The 19,185-nt window shown below is 37.5% G+C and overlaps 1 protein-coding gene across 1 annotated transcript; it reads right to left on the bottom strand.

Annotated features, from left to right (window-relative positions):
• Nucleotides 1-234: 234 nt before the first annotated feature.
• hsf4 (heat shock transcription factor 4) lies at nucleotides 235-18,793 on the bottom strand. The gene is made up of 13 exons (XM_028028557.1): nucleotides 17,025-18,793; nucleotides 15,754-15,862; nucleotides 15,549-15,676; nucleotides 13,242-13,366; nucleotides 9,808-9,883; nucleotides 9,140-9,207; nucleotides 8,444-8,543; nucleotides 7,120-7,238; nucleotides 6,371-6,601; nucleotides 6,182-6,299; nucleotides 5,432-5,497; nucleotides 2,619-2,713; nucleotides 235-1,661 (listed from the first exon to the last, which is right to left on the bottom strand). The coding sequence occupies exons 1-12, from the start codon at nucleotides 17,148-17,150 to the stop codon at nucleotides 2,657-2,659; spliced, it is 1,323 nt and encodes a 440-aa protein (XP_027884358.1). The 5' UTR covers nucleotides 17,151-18,793; the 3' UTR covers nucleotides 235-1,661; nucleotides 2,619-2,656.
• Between the last annotated feature and the right edge of the window lie 392 nt (nucleotides 18,794-19,185).

Genomic DNA, 19,185 nt, shown 5'->3' with positions numbered 1-19,185 from the left:
CATTTTTCCCAGCGTTCACTGAGAAGTAGCTCATATACTGAGCTGACTAGGTGTTTGCTAATTGCAGCTGGCTAGTCTGAAGGATCTGAGTGAGGGAGAACTGCTCTGTGAGGTGGAAGCTTGGAATCTGCAGCCCTGAGGAGGAGCTTTGTCCTTGAAGGCGGAGCTACATCCAACCATTCAGCTGTTTTGCACAGTGGAATGGTTGCCATGGAGATTCAAGGATTCCTTAAACATTCATGAAAGACTCAAGGCAACACTCCAGGTATGTATTTGATGAGGGAATAACATTACGAATATGATGTAAAGTAAAAAAAAAAGAAGTAAATTTTACATAATACTGCTCCACTGATGAACATTGCATCTCAAATAGTTTCCATTTCCTGCAGCGACTCTCACTGAGCTCCAAGTGTCTGCCTTCTAAAAACAGAAAATTAATGGCCTAATCTCAATGTTCTCCCCACGTTGGGATGCAAATTGTGCAAAATGCAGAACTGGTTATGCTTTTTCATTGTTTCACAAGTAAAAACAAAAAAAATATAACTTTTTGGCTACATGTTAAATAATTGCAAGGACATATGAAATAGGTTGGTTAAACTCCCCGGTGTGACGCACTTCAGTCCATCCATCATCATCTGGTTGTCTGGGTTTGGGTTCTGGTTGGAGTGTTGGCAGGATGTAGATGGACAAACACATTTGGGCTTTGTCTGCGTTAAAGTGGGAGCTGTTTGTGTTGGTTTCTCTTTTACCCTCAATAAAACACTAACTCAATATTAATGAGTTAGTTTGGTTTAAATTTACACTTTCGCTTGAAGTATCAACAAGGCTAACACTACAAAAAAAAAAATCTTACCAAGTATTTTTGGTCTACTTTCTATCCAAATATCTTGATACACTTAAAAAATACAATACTGACTTGTAAGATATAAGAAGATGTTTTAAGTCAATAATTCCTTAATGTTAATGAAAATTATTAGCTTCACTGACAGATTTTTTCACTGATAAGACTTTTTACAAGACTTGTTGCAAGTGAAATAATCTCCTCGTTACTTTTTCCCTAATATTAAGACATTATTCAACCAAAACAAGGGCCTATATATTGCTCAAAAGTTACTTGTCAGCTCGTTTGGTCTTATTTCAAGAGCACTAACATATTTGCACTAGAAATTAGAACAAAATATTTTGTAAGATTTTGTGTTTTTGCAGTGAACACTTCTTTAGGAGGAAGAGTTGAGGAGCCTCTAAGCAGACTAAGAAAACTTGCTTGTGAAATATTCTACACTAACCCCCATGATTCTCATGTTAAATAATAGAAAACATTTTTATAGATTATTTATAGGAAGAAAAAAAATTCACATCTACAACCTAGAACTCACACAAAGACTAAAGTGCAGAAGCCAAGAATGCATCCTTCTGGCTGTAAATGAGTCAAATTGAATTTTTACAACATTATTTTGTTTCCTTAACTGCAGATGTGGACATCAAATCCATGGCAGCCAGCTAACCAGGAAGTAGTTAGGAAATTGTCCCATTGTCCCTTTCCTTGCAGATGTCCTTCTGTGAACAGATTGGAAATAAAGCAGCGTGGAAACAGCCTGGCAGGGCCGTGAGTTCAAACTCCTGTGGAGTGGAATAATGAGCGGAACAGCAGCTTCTGTGGCCTGAGGAGAGAAACGAGCCAAGATGTCAGAGTGTTTCCTCAGGAAGAATTCACCTGAGGCCGGGAAGAGTTAGTCTCCGGCTGAGGCTAAACCACAGACATTATAGCAATTCAAATCCTAAGAACACAATCATTCCTTAACAAAGATTAAAACATATATATTTAAGGATACAATTATGTTTGGATTATATTTTCCTGATAAATTCGGGCAGATCTCAAAGCATGTTGGTGAAAGCTTTAATTCTAGTTATTTGATGGAAAACCAGGGTGTTCTCCAGGGTTCAATCCTTTATTTTATTTATAACACTCTTCACATCAGCATTCTTAATGTTCACTTTTATGCAGATGACATAATGATATACATGTTCCCGCAAATGTTAGTACATTTACAGGAACTTTTCTATAAAGTTTGAAATCTGTGTAGCTTACCGTTTGTAATTTAAGTTGATCTGTAGGCTGAAAGAAAACTCACCTGTTACAAAGTGATAAATGAAATGAATTGCAGCGATGTAGAACTTCAGAAAAGTCTCAGGAAGTATTTTTATTTTCTTCTAGTATTTTCCTACGTTTATCTTTTATCATTTCTGTCCCTTGGTCCAGGCTGGCCAGACCACATTCTTCCCATGTTTTCTGTCTTTTCTTTGGTTTTTGTGATGCTGTTTGTTCTCTAATGTTCTTCAACAAAGTTCTGAGGCCACAGCTGCATTAAATTACACACAGCTGAACTCTATTTAATAATTAGGGGACTTTTGATTTAATTTCACTGGATTTTATTTAGGGACATCTGAGTTTACTAAAAAAAACTTTTAAAAATGCATAAACTATTTTGTGTTGATCTTTCATAGAAAACTAAAATAACACGCATTGATGTTTGCAGCTGTAGTGTAACAACATATGAAGCAGTTGAAGGGGTATGAGTATTTTTGCATTTGTTAACTATTATGTCACAAATTCTTACCGTTCAGATAAAATGCAACAGTCCGCGGCTCAGACTCACTAATCCTCACAGCTTGCTGCAGGAAAAGCCTCGGCTTCCTGATTCTGGAACATATACTGAGGAAAAACATGCATTTAGTCAAAGACTTTCTACACACATGGATACAGGAATGACAAAATCTGACATTTTTATTTTATTTAATCATAAGTGATTATGCTGCGACAGACTGGCGACCTGTCCAGGGTGAACCCCGCCTCGCGCCCAGAATGTTAGCTGGAGAGGCACCAGCACCTCCTGACCCCACTAGGGTCAAAGGTGTTAGAAAATGGATGGATGGATATACAGTAAGTGATTATGGTTTAAGAAATGTTTTAATTTTTTGCTTTTGCTAAAATGTCCCTGATGATGCTTTAGTTTCAGTCCTGAGACAAATTAATATGAATTTCACTTTGAAATGACTGAGTTAATGTTTTGCCTCAAGTTGTATTTGATTTTTTATTCCCATTTCTTTTGCTGAGATGTGTTAAAGATAACACACATTCCTGTTTGTGTGTGTTAAAGCCACCTTGCAGTGTCTTTCATCTTCACTGGCTGCTCCATCCTGTAAAGCAGTTACTCAGCGATATAACCAACCTTTCTATGCCCATGCTGTTTGCACTTACCCTCCTGAAAATGGAGCAACATGAATAACACGATGCAAGGTAATTTACTCAAACATGGAGCAGGCAGCCTGGCTGTAAGTGGGGAAACGTTCAGTGCTCTCTAATTACCAGGAGCCATTTGATGACTTTCATCTCCACAAACAAAACCAAACAGATTTGAAGAATGAATCAGCTCTCTTTCAGCGCAGAGTCAGAAAAATCTGCTTTTCACAGGAGGAAAATGGCTCAGGAAGACGGCTGATGACGACTTTCAAAGGTTTCCAAGAGCTGTTGATGTTCGAGGATTAAGGGCTGATTAAGGGCTGTTGGAAATAATGTCAAGCCTTTGACTGTCCTAACCACATGTGTCTCAGGGGTTTGCCAAAGAAAACTATACTAAAATATTCTTTGTCTAGTTTCTAGTGCAAATATCTTAATATGCTAGAAATAAGACAAAATGAAAAGTTGCTTTTCATTTTGCTGAAAAGCAACTTTTCAGCAAAATGAAGGAGCTTTTATTAGCTCAATAATTCCTTAATATTTATTAAAAAGTGGCAGATTTTTTCACTTATAACAAGATATTTTACATGTTACAAGTGAAAATATTTGCCAGTGGAACTATCATTATTTTAAATCAATATGAAGGAATTATTGACCAAAACAAGCTTCTATATCTTGCTGAAGAGGTTTTTTTAAGTTAGGTTTATCTTATTTCAAGTGTCTTTGTGTTTTTGTGGTGCAGCATCTATAAGCACTGGATTTTATCCTAAAAACAATTTGTTTACTTGATGTTAGCTGTGAAAAATCCTTTCTCAGTGCAGTGAAAGCCAGTTTGACCTCAGAGCTGCAGCATCCTGTCTGTGCTCTCCTGGCTGGTGAGAAAAACTGGACCTCAGAGACGTTATTGATTACTCAGTGAGCTCAGGCTTTTAGTGTTTGTGTCTCTGAAGCTGGAAATGAACCAAGCCTCTAAAGGACCTCCTGTTTTAGAGCGCTGAATGATAATAGAAGGATCATACTGTTCAGTCTCATCAGCTTCCTAACTGAGGCTTTCACTATTACAAAACCTTACGAGACACTTTAATGTTTATTACAGAACTTATTGAGTTTAATGATTTAACTTCCTCTCTCCATCCATTACAGTATTGATGAATTTGTGGGATCAGAGCTTAGGTGTGGCTTTCCACTCATAAATTCCTCCCTGACTGCTTTAAGAAAGTAGTTGGTACCTACTTCTATTCCTTTTTGAAAAGTTATTGATTTTTCTTCAAATCTGTTTGCAAAAAGTTCTGTCAAGATAACAAATTTTGCTGGATGATAAATTGTCCCAGAAGGTATTGCAATAAAGGATAATATTGCTGTTTTGAGGCCATTTCAAAGTAATATAATGCTAGAGACATAATTATTCAATAAATTATTATTTAAAAAATCATTGATGAACATTTTACACTGGAATACAAAATGAATAAACAAAACAACAGAAACAACAAATAAGATGAATCATAAAATAAATCTGTTCTTCAAGAAAAAGGTTAGTTGAGACCAAAGCACCAGACTGACGAATTTTAGTTTTTGAGTTTTTGGTAGAAAAAGCGAAAATAGAAAAACAATAAATCATGCAAATGGAAATTATTGAGCTCAGGTTAAATGATCATGCAGTTAATTGATTTATTGTTTCTTGCGACAGGCCTATTTGTAAACTCAAGATCCTCTCCATATTTCAGAGGTTTCATAAAAGACCTCCATTAACCAGAACACATAATTCAAATCACAATCGGGACGTTTCTGTGAAGACATTTTCTTCAAATCTCGTTTTTAGATCAATAGTGATTTTCAACAGCTTTTTAGAATCTGTTGTTCTAATCAGAAGTATTATTTTATGTGAAATGAAGAATAAAATTCACTTTAACAGAAAGATATTGGCATCACAAGTCAAAAATTCTACGTATGATTTCATTTCTCATTTCTACACCTGTTGTTTTCCGCTCATACATTTAGAAAATGTTTCTTATTCATTCATTATATCGCTTTTTATTGTTAAAGATGGTTTGTTCCAGACACAAAATACCATTATTCCCTTCTCATGTTTCTTACCGTGTTCTGTTTCTCTGTTAATTATTTAAAACTCAGTTATTTAGTTTGGTTTGTTTTGCGTTTTCTCCACAGAACCAAGGAAGGTTTCACACCACTCACAGATTTCAGGTTGGATTCCATCTCTGTGAAGTTCCACTCAGTCAGAGGAAGGCTTAAACTGAAAGGCTGTAGAAACACATGAAGAAGAAAAACTTAATGATTCACATCTTCAATATGCAAAAATAACAAGCAGATGCATCTTAATTGAAACCACGGTAACCAGTTCACTGACTTTTAGTTTGTGGTTTAACTGTCAAAGAAAAAAAGGAGAACGTTTTCATAATTGAGAAGTTGAATACCAATCAATATTTAATTAAATGCATTCATTAATTGATTACAATCAATGTGAAAATGTCTGCATTAATGGTTTTCACAGTTTACACTGCAGCATGTACAATGCAGTGGTGAACATATTAGCTTTAAATAGCAGCTTTTACTGCTCATCATTCCTTAATGTTTTGAAGCTAGTTATTCTACAGAGATAAAGATTTTTATCATCTAAGCAGCTTCACTCCAAGCTAACACTGGATTTTCCATCTTAAATGCCAACAATTAGCATGTTAAATGTTAAAATTTGTGACAAGACAAGCAGAAAAAGATCAAACAAACATAACTGGTTTGGAAGTGTGAAGGAAAATAAAATTTTTTTAAAAGATTCATGTTTGGAGAAATTTAAAGACAAGCAACCGTCATACATGGTACTGGAAGGACAATGAGTTAGGATTGTTTTGGACCCACAGGAATTTGCACTTGTTGATTAAAACTAATTTTAATTTAATAAAACAATTTTATTAATAACTGCATCCTTACATCCATTACGGCGCCGGCTCCAGCTTCCATGGCGCTCTGCTGGTGGCTCCTGAGCAGCAGCTGCTGCAGCTCCTCCAGACTCATGTCTATGTTCTCCACCGACTCTGGAAGCTCAGCTCTGCACACACACACACCAATATTCAACACACACATGGGTTTCTGTGAGGACGTCCAGCCGGGATAACGTACCGGTCCAGGGCGGGTCTCCTGTTCCTCCTCTCCACCATGGAGGCTACGGAGCCCCTCCCCTCCAGGACAGACTGCACCATGGCGACCGGGAGGACTGGAGGCTCAGAGGAGCAGACCTGACAGGTGGAGGTCATGGCCGCCGCCTCTCCTCCGTCAGCGGCGTCTCCCTTCCCTCCACCGCGGACTCCTGGGCTCACAGGCTCCTCTTTGATGAGCATCATGCTTTTCTGCCTTAGCGTGGAAGCAGAGACAGTTTCTAACACTAAGGCTGTTTTCACACCAGTAGACTCGGTTAAAGCTGGTTAAATATTTAGGTAACACTTTATTTGATAGGTTGTGAATACGACTGTCATGACAAAGTCATAAACATGACATAACACCTGTCATGAACATGAGTAAGTCTTCATGAACATTTATGACTGTTGTCATGAAGTGTCATTCGGTAAATTATGACAATTTTAAGACAAAGTTGACATTATTCAAAATATCTTCGTTATGACAACTTGATATTAACCAAGAAATCATGATCTGACATAACTTTGTTATAAAAGTATTACTGATTGAACTTTAAAAAGTATGTAGCTTTATGTTATTAAAGCTAAAGTGTAAAGGGTTTGGTTGGTTTGACTCATTGTTGTGTGAAAGCAAACCGCAGCAGCTGAAAATGAACCTTTAACCTTTTGAGACCCTGAAGTTGTCTGGGAGAAGACAGTGGTTCTGGTAAATCAGTGTTTACGGTTCTGACTCACCTGTTGTCAGCAGACTGCATCTGAATGGCCATGCTGGCCTGAGTCATGTCAGTAACATCTGAAATGATCGGTCCTCCTGTCAGTCCATCCGTTGAACAAGATGCAGTATCGCTGGATGGCTGAGAAGGGACAAAACCAACAAAATGGCATTTTGTTTTATAAAACTGAAACTTTTTTTTTCAAAGCTGAGATCTCAGACCCAGTTTTAATGTTGCTGCCTCTTTTTCTGCCCCTCCTTAAGAAGAATCATATTTACCTGTCTATGTGCAGTCAGAAACACCACACCTAAATAGTTGGCCATTGCACTCTGCTTCCCTCTAGTGTTCAGTTAAACTGCTCAAAAAGATTTCTCACCAGATTTCTTTTCTCTGCATGTGAAGGATCAACTATCACGATTTAAGACATTTTGATTAAAATTTTATGACAGCATATTAGGTCTTTGTAGATAGAAAAAGCAAGAATAAAATTCTGCCGAAAAACTCAGAATTTTTTTTTTTTTTTACCCCTTCAGGGGGTCTTTTGTGGGCTCTAGTGTCCCTTATATGATAGTAGGCTGACAGGAAACGGGGAAGGAGAGGGGGGAAGACATGCGGCAAATGTCTTCGGGTCCGGGAGTCGAACCCGCGACGGCCGCGTCGAGGACTCAAGGCCTCCAAATACAGGTCGCGCTAACCGCTGCGCCACCACGGCACGCCCAAAACTCAGAAATTTTGAGATTAATCTCAGAACTTTCTAGAAAAATAAAGGTAATTTTTCAGTTTGAAAAGTCGTACATTTTCTAGAAAAAAACAGGAAAACTTCTGAGTTTTTCTGAGTTTATGAAGTAAAATATTTTGGGCTTTTGGAACTCATAAATTTCCTTGTTTTTTCTAGAAAATGTCTGAGATTTATCTAGGAAAGTTTTGACTTTTCAAACTCTGAAATCTCTGTATTTCTAGAAAATTCTATTTTTTTATATGGAAATTTCCCCTTTTTTTCTATAATGATCATAAAACACTGTTGTAAAATTTGCAACAATGCTGCACAGGATGCCATAAATAAAGCTGCGTCCCTGCATGCATAACCAGTCAGAAACCCCCGGCTGTAACTTGGAAGCTGCAGCTGAGGTTCAGTTCATGTGGCTGTTAGCAACATTTGTTCTGAACATGGAAGGTCATTATTTTAGTGGTTTCATAATTTTAGATCCCAACAGAATAGATCACTGAAAAACATCAGTATAGCATTAATAACTCTAGAGAGACATTCTAGCAAATCTAATACAGCTTATTGACTTTTGGGTTATGTTTCTTCATTACATTTTACTATAACTGGCTGGTTTACTTACTGAGTGGATGTAGTAGGATTCATGCACCGGCTCTATGGGATGGCTGTGGCTGAACTTGGGTGAAGGAGGGCTGGGAGAGCCGTCATCCAACATCAGAGGCCTGATGGGATACAAAAACGTTTCGGTCAGGAGGATTCTCACTTGAAAGAGGAATTAAAAATGTTTTCCTGGTGTGTTGAAGTGACGTATTTTAGTTAAAGCTCGATACTTACTGTTTGAAAAGTCATTTATGTAATTTTTGAACTCAGATGTTTGGCTTCATCAAGCCAAACATCTGTTTTCCGGCATCAAAATCAGACAATGCATGAGTAATTCAATTCAAAAAGGTGTTGTTACTCTTTAAGGGAAATACTTCTTCTGAAAACCTGTATGTTTCTACCAAACAGACCTGGATATCCATAGTTTTTACTTCTTTTTTTTTTGTCACTTTTGTATTTGGCGTGCCTCTCCGTTCTCATCCTGGCCTTGTTCACGCTCAGCAACAACGCTGAACCAGCATTTCACCCACATTGACTACAACAAGGTCACACACCGTGCGGCGCTGCCTTCACTGACTGACTGATTCAGCACTTGTCTCCATTCACAGCGAGCGTTGAGTTAGATGCTTTGGTTTGTCAGCCCTCCCCTCCACCCCTCTGTTTGTCCTGTTTTTGTTGACGGTTGCTCTGTGTGTAGGGGGGGGGGGTGTTCACTCACAGTTTTCTCTTCAGGCCCACAGCGCTGGGTGTGCTGGACTGCATCTGGCTGAACAGAAACCGGATCAGCTGGGGAAGAGGGAGAATGAATCAGCATCCTGGCTTGTCAAAGCTCCACAAGCGTAAAATCTTGCCCTCCATTTAATCTTATTTTCATATTTATTAATACTCTAATGGAACCAGCAGAATGGAAATAGTATAAATAACAATGACAGTTTTTAAGCTTTTCAAACATTTTTAACTGAAGTTTATAGTTTAATCAATAATAGATATTAAGAGCAGGTTTTTACTTATTTATTCTGTGGAATAATTTTGTTGAATTTTCACAACAGAACAACACAAAGTATCCATAATATTTTTTAAATCATTGTTTTTTTATTTGGGTTTTAGTTTTTCACAAATATCGACATCGCAACAGAAAATGTTTCTTCTTTTAGTAAAGGTTTAAGTAAAATAGTGTTTTTTTAAGTAAGCCAACAAATTTTCTATAATATTTATCAGAAATTATACATGATCTTTTTTTTTTGAAAAGCTCATGGCTGCACCTCTGATCCAAGTGTTGAAATAATTTCTGATCTGAAACTAAGGAATAGGATTTTCTCCCTGGACCATGAATTCGTTTTATTTGTTCCCGTTTGAATCACTTTTTGTTTTCAGAAGTGAACTCACCTTGTTCATGATCTTCTGTTGCTGTGTGTGGTTCTGTCTCAGTGAAACCACTTCTCTCCACAGAACCTCATTCTGCCTGCAAGCAGGAGCAAAACCAAAAGCCTGATTAGAAGGTTAAAAGTTTGATCTGGAGTTTAAATGTATTTTCAGCCATTTTCCTGTTGCTGTCAGGACCAAGGCTGCACAACAAACTGAGTCACAATCATCAGTTGTGACTTCGGAGGGTGCAAAATCAATATGATCAATATTGCAAATCAAAACGCTAAAGCAACTGGTGAATCATGGTTATCTTGTTAGTTAGTTTTGTCTTATTTTAAGTGTAGTAAGATATTTGCCCAAGAAGCTAGATGGAAACTGCTCAGTCTCTGATAAAAAATTATTGTGTTCTTGTTAAATTATAGATTGGATTATTTATGTTTCTTCAGATCGTATAAACTTCAACAAAATAAAAATATATTTTTTAAAATGATTAATTCGCCGCCGGAAGGTAGAAACAAATGAGAACGGCTACATTTTAGCTCATCACACAACAAAAACTTGGTTTATGCATTATCATTTAGATGTTTTATAAATCAGGATTTTGAATAAATGGAGGCCGTGTGTGTGTGTGTGTGTGGGCGTGTGGGGTGGATGTGTGTGTGTCAGTCAGGTGATGAGGTGAACATTCTCTCCTCACATCAGTGAACAATGCTGAGCATAAAGCCGCTCCTTCACACAATAGAACCAGAGCAGCTATTTTCAGCAGCTGTGGCCTCCGGAGAAAATGTCAGTTCATCCGCTCACTGATCGGTTCCAACAGGAAGAATAAAATGACAGATCAGAAGCTGCTCTGACACCACAAAGATTCACAGCAGTGGATCCAAAAACCTTTTTATTGAAATCAACTAATTCTGCACAGACACATCAATAAACTACAGATTTGTGTGTAAAATGTTATAAAATGTAACGTTTCCTTTTGCGTTACATGTGTTTTGTAGATTTGTAGAAAAACTGTGGACAAATGCAGGAAAAATGACCCAACTTCAACTACTTACTTATAAAACCTTAGAAGAAATTATAGATCAATTAAGCTCAAGTTCCTGCTGTCTGGATGTCCTACTCACACATTTCTTTAAGAAAGTCCTGCCTGTCATCACAAATGATCTGATCCAAATAGTAAACTCATCATTTTCATCAGACGTTTTCCCTCAGGCTTTAAATACAGCAGTGATCAAACCACTGATAAAAAGAACAACCTGGACAAATCACTACTGCAGAACTACAGGCCGACCTCTGACCTCCCATTCATCAGCAAAATTATTGAAAAAGTTTCAACTGTTAAAAAGCTTCCTAACTATAACCAACCGCTTTGACTCCTTCCAGTCTGGTTTTCGTGCTCACCACAGAGACCGCCCTCGTAAAAGTGTTCAATGACATCCACATAAACATATCATGACATTTTACTGAACCGACTGGAGAGTTGGGTCGGACTCTCCGGTCCAGTACTCTGCTGGCATAAAGAACAGGGATTCCTTTGTTTCAATAGGAAACGTCTCATCAAAGCGGACAGAAGTCACATGTGGGGTTCCCCAAAGCTCAATCCTAGGACCCCTTTTATTCAATATTTATATGCTCCCACTAGCTCAGGTTATAACTACCATAACTATGATACACAGCTCTACATTACAATGTCACCATGTGACTTTTGAATCCATTCAATCACTGATCAGATGCTTAGAACAGATAAATGTGTGGATGAGCCAAAACTTTCTCCAGCTGAACAGAAACAAAACTGAAGTTATTATCTTTGGACCTAAAGAGAAACGATCTAGAGTCAACGCACAGCTTCAGTTATTACAGCTGGAAACCAGAGATCAGGATGACCTCTGACCTGAACCTTCAGAGTCACATAAAGGCAATTACAAAGTCGGCCTTATATCACCTGAAGAACATTTTCAGGGTTAGAGGAATAATGTCTCAGCGAGATCTAGAAACTCATAGATGTGTTTATCTTTAGTTGCATTGATTACTGCAACAGAGTCTTCACAGGTCTGCCTGACAAAATCCTCCAGCTGCAGCTGATCCAGAACGCTGCTGCTGGAGTTCTGACTAAAACCAGGAAGTTAGAGCACATCACCCAGTTCTAAAGTCCCTACACTGGCTCCCTGTAGCTCAGAGAATAGACTTTAAAATACTGCTGTTAGTTTTTAAAGAACTGAACGGCTTAGCACCACAACACATTAAAGATCTGCTGTTGTATCAACCTTCCAGACCTCTCAGGTCTTCTGGTTCTGCTCTGCATCCCCAGAACCAGAACCAAACATGGAGAAGCAGCATTCAGCTTCTATGCACCACAAATCTGGAAAAAACTTCCAGAAAACTGCAAAACAGCTGAAACACTGAGTTCCTTTAAACCAGACTAAAAACCCACCTGCTTAGACTTGCTTTTGAATCATAATCATGAAACATTAATCAATAATCTGATGTGTAAAATGTAATGTTGCTGACTGTGTTTCTATGACTTTGTATTTTTGTGTTTTTATGATGTAAAGCACTTTGAAATGCCTTGGTGCTGAAAGGTGCTATACAAATAAAATTTGATTGATTGATTGATTCACTTTTAAGCAATAAATATAAGCTTGTTTCAAGTCAATAACTAATTAATATTGATTAAAAAAACGTACTGGCGGATTATATGCGGCTGCAAAAAATAGTTGAGGCTGCAAAAAAAGAGCGTGGCAGCAGCCGCTACGACTCAGACCTAAACTGCAAGACTTCCATCTCCTCTGACTGAAAACCACAATAAAAGTTAGATCTAGTTTGATCACAGACATAAAAAAGCTAGGATTCTGTTTTGAGTCAAAACTGAAACTTGCTGATTCTAGAAATGTGTCTGAAAAAAGAAAAACGAAGCATAGAAGAACACAATGCCTACAGTAAGGCATGGTAGTGGCTCCGTGGTGCTCTGATGCTGTTTTGGTTCCTCTGCTATTGAGGAATTGACATGTTTTGATTAGGCCGATTTATTTTCAAAATGTCAAATTGCTCAATTATGTGATCAATGGAAATGCAGATATAGTCTGAATGATTTTGAAAATCTCTGGTGGGATTTGAAAAAGATGGCTGCCATACATAAAAACAAAAATATAAATGAGGAGAGCAGGTTGAAGTTATGCCTGGCTGTAAATCATGTTACCAGCAGGTTAAAACAGGAAGAGAAAGCTCTGCTAAGATCTGAACATGCTAGTCATGATGAGGTGGAATAATTAACAAGAGCTAAGCAAAAATGTAATTTTATATTTAGTTTCAAGAAAAAATTAAACATCAGTTGTATTTAACTTAGTTTATCACCGACCGCAGCTAGTTTGTGTATTTTTCAATAAATCTAATTTGTAGTGAGGTGTTGGATAATGTCAGGTGTAACTGTATTTAAAAAGCAGAGTGAGTTCACTCACTGCTTCATGTCCTGCATCTGACACTCCATGTTGTCCTGCTGCGTCCTCAGAAGCTGAACTTCGTACAGCAGCTTGCTGAGGTCCTCCTGCCGGACTTTAGTCTCCTCGCTTTTCACGATGGACACCTACAAACAAAAACATCAAAAATTTTAAAAGGTAATCTTGATATTTGAAAAGATTTACATGGTGGCTAAAACAAATATACAATAATTTGTTGAGCTCCGATTTTATCTAATCATATTTATATTCCAAACTCCATTATTTGTGAAATTTGGTGTTATATAATAGCATTATGGAGTAAATTCTCAATAATATTTTTGAAAGTATCAAGGTTATGAACAAAGATTAGACTTTCACAAAAAACACTCGATAAAAATCAGTTTTTTAATGTGGATATTTTCTGGCTCTTTAACTGACCACATTAATTTGTTGCAAAAAAGATAGAATATGTAAAAAAAAGAAAAACATTACGCCACACACTTTAGACACTTACAAAAAAAAACTTGGTGACATGTTTAACTAGAGATTCAAATTTAGTTTTTTTAATCTGAAACTGTCTGGCATCAAATTACTTTTCAGAACTTCTTTAACCTTTGACCTCAGACTATTCTTAGAAACTCAGCAAGATTTCTTCACTGACGTAAAAAATGTAAAAAATATTGACAAATTAACTAAGGCGTCAGTTTAAACTGATTTAAATCAAAATCTCACCATTTACACAGAATTGAAGAAGTTTGAACTGAGCTGTTTTGTATATTTTAATAATTTGTAAATTTTGTCACTCATGTTGATTGCTTTTATTATTGACTTGTGCAACATTAAGTTTTTCTAAATGGAGTTTTATTTGGAACATTATACTTATTAGGTTTTCTGTGTGGATTTAAACTTTTTGTTTTAACATGAGGGAGGGACTATGTCTCTCGGCTGGCCTGGGAACGCCTCGGGATTCCCCCGGAAGAGCTGGAAGAAGTGGCCGGGGAGAGGGAAGTCTGGGCCTCCCTTCTGAAGCTGCTACCCCCGCAACCCGACCCCGGATAAGCGGAAGAAGATGGATGGATGGATGGATGGATGGGTTTTAACATGAATTATTTTACCACTATTTATGCCTAAAACCTGTAACCATTTTGTGAGTAAATTTGACTGAACCTAAAACACTTTTCCATCAACTCATCACTCAAAGATCTTCACACTGGAGTCACACTCACAAACACAAAATCTTACCAAGTATTTTCAGTCTAGTTTCTTGTGCTACCAACTTAGTGCACTTTAAATAAGACACAACTAACTTAAAAGTAACTTTTTAGCAATAAACAGAAGCTTGTTTTAGGTAAATTATTTCTTAATATTGATTAAGATGTATTTGTTCCACTGGTAGATTCCATGTTGGAAATGAAATAATCTACCAGTGGAATTGGTAATTTTTCAAGAATATTAAGGAATCACTCACCCAAAACAAGTTGCTATATCTTGCTACAAAGTTACCTGTAACCCAGTTTCATCTTAAGTCAAGTGTACTAAGATATTTGCACAAGAAACTAGACAAAAATACTAATAAACATTTACATTTTTGCAGCATGCAGAGATCAGCTGGCAATTTAGAGCTAAGTGCCCAGACTTGGATCTGACAGGAGGAAGCTGGAATCAAACCTAGAATTTTCCAATTGCAAGAAAACTCCTGACCCCTCTGTGGCTCAGTGGGTAAATGAGAACATAAACTCATTTATCCAACGACTCTAATGAAGTGATGGTGTATTAACAAAGTTTACTGTTTGTTTCCACCAAAAGCTTCTCGTTTCAGAGCAACTAAACAACATTAATTTGTAAGTTTGCATAGTTTAATAATTATTTAAAGTTGCTTTAAAGTACATTTTGCATCAGTTCCTTATAGTTTAAGCCAGGGGTGTCCAACATGTGGCCCTAGGGCCATTTGTGGCCCCTGAATGATACAACTTTGCCCCACTGGAGATGGAGACGTTTCGACCCACAAATTAAAATCGTCTGACAGATATGTCAGGTACTACACAAAGTATTCATCTTTTAATAACAAAGGTTTTTCTTTCCTTTTAGTTTCTTTCCATGGAATTGAAGACCAAAGCAGACCTCGATGAACCCAAACTGGTTTTTATTACATTATTACATTTTTTGTATTTTTGTTGAGGATTTTGGTACATGTTGCAAACAGTTCGGACAAACCTTTTGTAAGCCATTTCCATCAAAGAAAAGACTTTCTCCTGAAGATCAGTTTTCATGTTTGATAGTTTAGTTCCAGATAGAGTTTTATTTGTGTGTGTGTGTATGCATACACACCTTCCTCTTGATGTGCTCCAGCATGTGCTCGTGTCCCTGCAGGAAGTAGAGGTGCTGGAACTCCGTATCGTCTCTTTCAGGCTTCACCAGGCCGCTTTGCTCGATGTTCACCACTTTACGGAAACCGTCTTGATAAAACCCGGCAGAGCGGAGGAGTAAACACACCGACGACATGAAATAAAACAAACAAGAGGGCTATACTCACACATGTTGAGCTGTCGAACGAAGCTCGCCATGTTGTTGTGTTTAAAGTATTTCGGCAGAACCTCTTTGGCAAAGCGGCCCTGGTCAAACACGTGGAAACTCGTTCCTGTCTGTACAACAAAGAAAGTTGTCAGGGCTGAAGTGTTTGTTGAATTATTTAACCATTTCAGGAATTAAAAGCAGAAGTACTGCATAAATCTTCTTAGTCTTTATGTTTCAGAGCCGTCACTGTCTGACCTAAAACATATAAACATACAACTCATCTGGTTAATATTTAATTTATAGAAGGGTTACCTAATCCTAACCTGTCTGCATTCAGAAATACGTTTTTGTAATTCATTGGTTTAAAAATACTGAGCATTTCTAGTTATCAGAACTAAGCAACAGGTTTGCTAAAAACTAAACATTTAAGAAAGCAGGAAGTTTGTGTTTGCCATAATGTGAGAAAATGTATAATGAGATGACAAAACCTCTGTATAAGAAACATTAGCACCATTTTAAGCTTTATTGTAGATTATTGCTTAAACAAGCCTGTGACTGTGGAACTGCAAGCAGCTGCTTGGATTTAATGGCATCGGTATGATTAGTGAGTTACAAATGATGCTAATGATAGCAGGTGTTACACACATTAGCTTAGGATTGGTGAAGCAGCTGGTGTTGACATGTTGCATGTGTCAAACACAAGGCCCGGGGGCCAAATCCGGCCCACCATAGATTTTTATGTGGCCCTCTAGACTCCAGAGGTAACCATAAACAGGACCTTCAAAATAACAGTTGTGTGCTTAAATATTGTTTTATTAATCAAATCAAATAGGTTTGTATCTGTTTATTGCCAAATTATATCAGTCAATTCTTCCAGTTTTACTGCGATTGCGGAAATGAACTCAAATTGAGTTATTTTTTGTGCTAATGCATAATTGTGAGTTTATTGAAAATTTTCCAGAAATATTGTCAAAAACATAATTAACTACTACACTTCTGCCTCAGCCTTACATGATGTCAAGTTATAGTCTGTGATTGATTATTTGCCCGTAATAAAAAGTCACATTTACCGTCATACAGAAGTGCAAATGCAGAGGCAGTTCTAACCGTTTATCGGGTTTGTTGATACATTCTAGCACAACCGGCCCTTTAAGAATATTCATGATCTAAATGTGGCCGGAAATGAAAACGAGTTTGACGCCCCTGACATGTTGGCATTGGGGGCCCCAAATGAAAACATGCACCGGGTCCCAAAAATGCTCGGGCCGGCTCTGGTTGAGCAGAACTCACAGCGCTCCAGCAGATGAGGTGGTTGGTGTCAGGATCCTCCACCAGCGTCCACAGTTTGGTGAGAAACGCCGGCACGTTGCTGCCGTAGCTGCCGTCCACACCGGCAACACCTGGAGACTCCTGCATGTTCAGCCCTCCTGGTCCACTTCACGGCAGGAAAACCAAATGTAAGGAAACGTGTGCCGCTTCCCAGATTAGTCCATGTTAGAGAGTGATCCGTCTCCGATAATCCCAGGTCTCTTTGGTTCCATCTCAGTTAGACTTTCTCTGTTTGTTTTGGTCTTTTTGGGCAGATTATCGTTTTTCACTGTTCTCCCCCTGTCATCATCCAACTGAATGCGCTCACAGAAGGTCCATGTCAGCACACAGAATACAAGCCCACCCACCCACGGCCTCCCAATGACAATCCCAAGAGTCTAACAATACACTGATCACACAAAACGGTTCAACAATGCACCCTGATAGAGCTGCTGGGTGACCCAAACACCACTGAGCTCAGGGTTAAAGTCCTGACAGGCTTCATGACGGGAATGAACTGAAAATTATCAATTGGATTCTATTTTTTCCCTGACTCATTTGTTAATAACTTTTAAGAAATTGCCCAGATAGACGGGGATTAAGCAATGAATCATGATGAATCGATTATTGAAATAATCATCAATTATTTAAGAAATCAATTAATAGTTAACTGGAGTTTACAGACTCAAAAAAGGTCATTTGTAAGAAGAACAAGACAGTCAGAGCAGTAAATAAGCTAAAGCTGTGCAGAAATGTATACATTTTCCATTTAAGATGAAAAAAACATTCTTTGTCTGGAAATATGTTCTATCCAGACCTTCTGCAGTTTTAGTTTCAAATTCTGTAAATAGAGCCTTTTGCTACCCAATTATTAATCGGCTAAACCAAAAGTATCATCAGATTATTGATGTTAGATCAGGCAGAAAAGTTTTTCATATTTCTGAAATTGTTTTTAGCTGCAGGGGCATCTTTGCTACAAATGATCAAGTGTTCACTAAAGGAATGATATAGCACTTTAGGCATTACATGTTTATTACCTAAAAAAAGAACTGAATTATTTGTTTATTGCATCTTTCATATATTTCTAATATTGTATAAATAAAGGCTTTTATTAAGGATCTGAAATCTGAATTTATCCTGGACTGACTTTCTGTAGGGGGTTTTATATTTTTTACTATTTCTGACCACTAGATGGTGCCATTGTGTTTAGAAACTTTCAGTCCCATTTAGCAGTGCAAGTTCGCAATTGATAAGTTTGTTGATTGATCTCATCAATTGACTAACCATTAACTTGTAAGTGGCCATTTTCTTACAAAAAAATGTTGGGCCTCTTTCAACAAGAACGTGGATCGTTTCTCCATAACATAAAGGGCAACATTTTTTAATGAAGGATTATTAAATTTTAACATAATTTTAAGTCAGCTGTACTAAATACTGAGTAAACAAACAGAAAAAAGTTAAAACTTTACTCCGTTAATGGCGTCGTGTTTTCTTGATCATGTTGTAATTTTTTTTATTTGTACATTACCTCCTCGGTTTTTCTCGGTCATCAAATCCACGCCTTCGTAGCAAATCAGTAATTTTTGTTTGAAAAGTTGATGCTGCTCTGTCATGCAACACGGCTGAATGAGCGATATTAAGGAGATTGGTGAGTGTTTATATATAAAAACAGAAGCACATAAAATGCGTACCAGACTCTATGGCTGCGTTCACAAGTGACCCAATTCCGATTTTTTGTGAAATCGGATTTATATCTGATAGATAGATAGATAGATAGATAGATAGATAGATAGATAGATAGATAGATAGATAGATATACTGTATATGCGACCTGTAAGTGTTCTGCAGTGTGAACGGGCAAACCACCTGACGCAGTAGTTCAGCGTTCTCAGTGTCTCCCAAAGGCCATAAAAAAGAAGAAGTGCTCAATATTTGCGGAAGTAAACATGGATGCTAACAGTGGCGCATAGCTTACATATTTGAAGTTGTTGTCCGGTCGGAGCAGCATATTAACAGCTTAATCCTCATTAAGATGTTAATGAGGATTAAGATGGTTGTTGTTTTTCTTCCCACCTGCGCGTTTCAGGACGCAGAATAGTGAGATTTGATGAGTATCAATGATGTTCATATCCGATGCCATCCA

Source organism: Xiphophorus couchianus, chromosome 2 (assembly GCF_001444195.1).
Source record: "Xiphophorus couchianus chromosome 2, X_couchianus-1.0, whole genome shotgun sequence".
NCBI lineage: Eukaryota > Metazoa > Chordata > Actinopteri > Cyprinodontiformes > Poeciliidae > Xiphophorus > Xiphophorus couchianus.
This window is presented reverse-complemented; position numbering and strand designations above follow the sequence as displayed.

Excerpts from the sequence above, each read along its gene's own strand:
- hsf4 (XM_028028557.1), bottom strand. The coding sequence starts at position 17,150 with ATGCAGGAGTCTCCAGGTGTTGCCGGTGTGGACGGCAGCTACGGCAGC. Across the intron at positions 6,300-6,370 it reads AGGAGACCCGCCCTGGACCG|AGCTGAGCTTCCAGAGTCGG; the intron begins GTACGTTATCCC and ends GTGTGTGTGCAG. Across the intron at positions 2,714-5,431 it reads TGGAATCCAACCTGAAATCT|TATATGTTCCAGAATCAGGA; the intron begins GTGAGTGGTGTG and ends GTTTTTCCTCAG.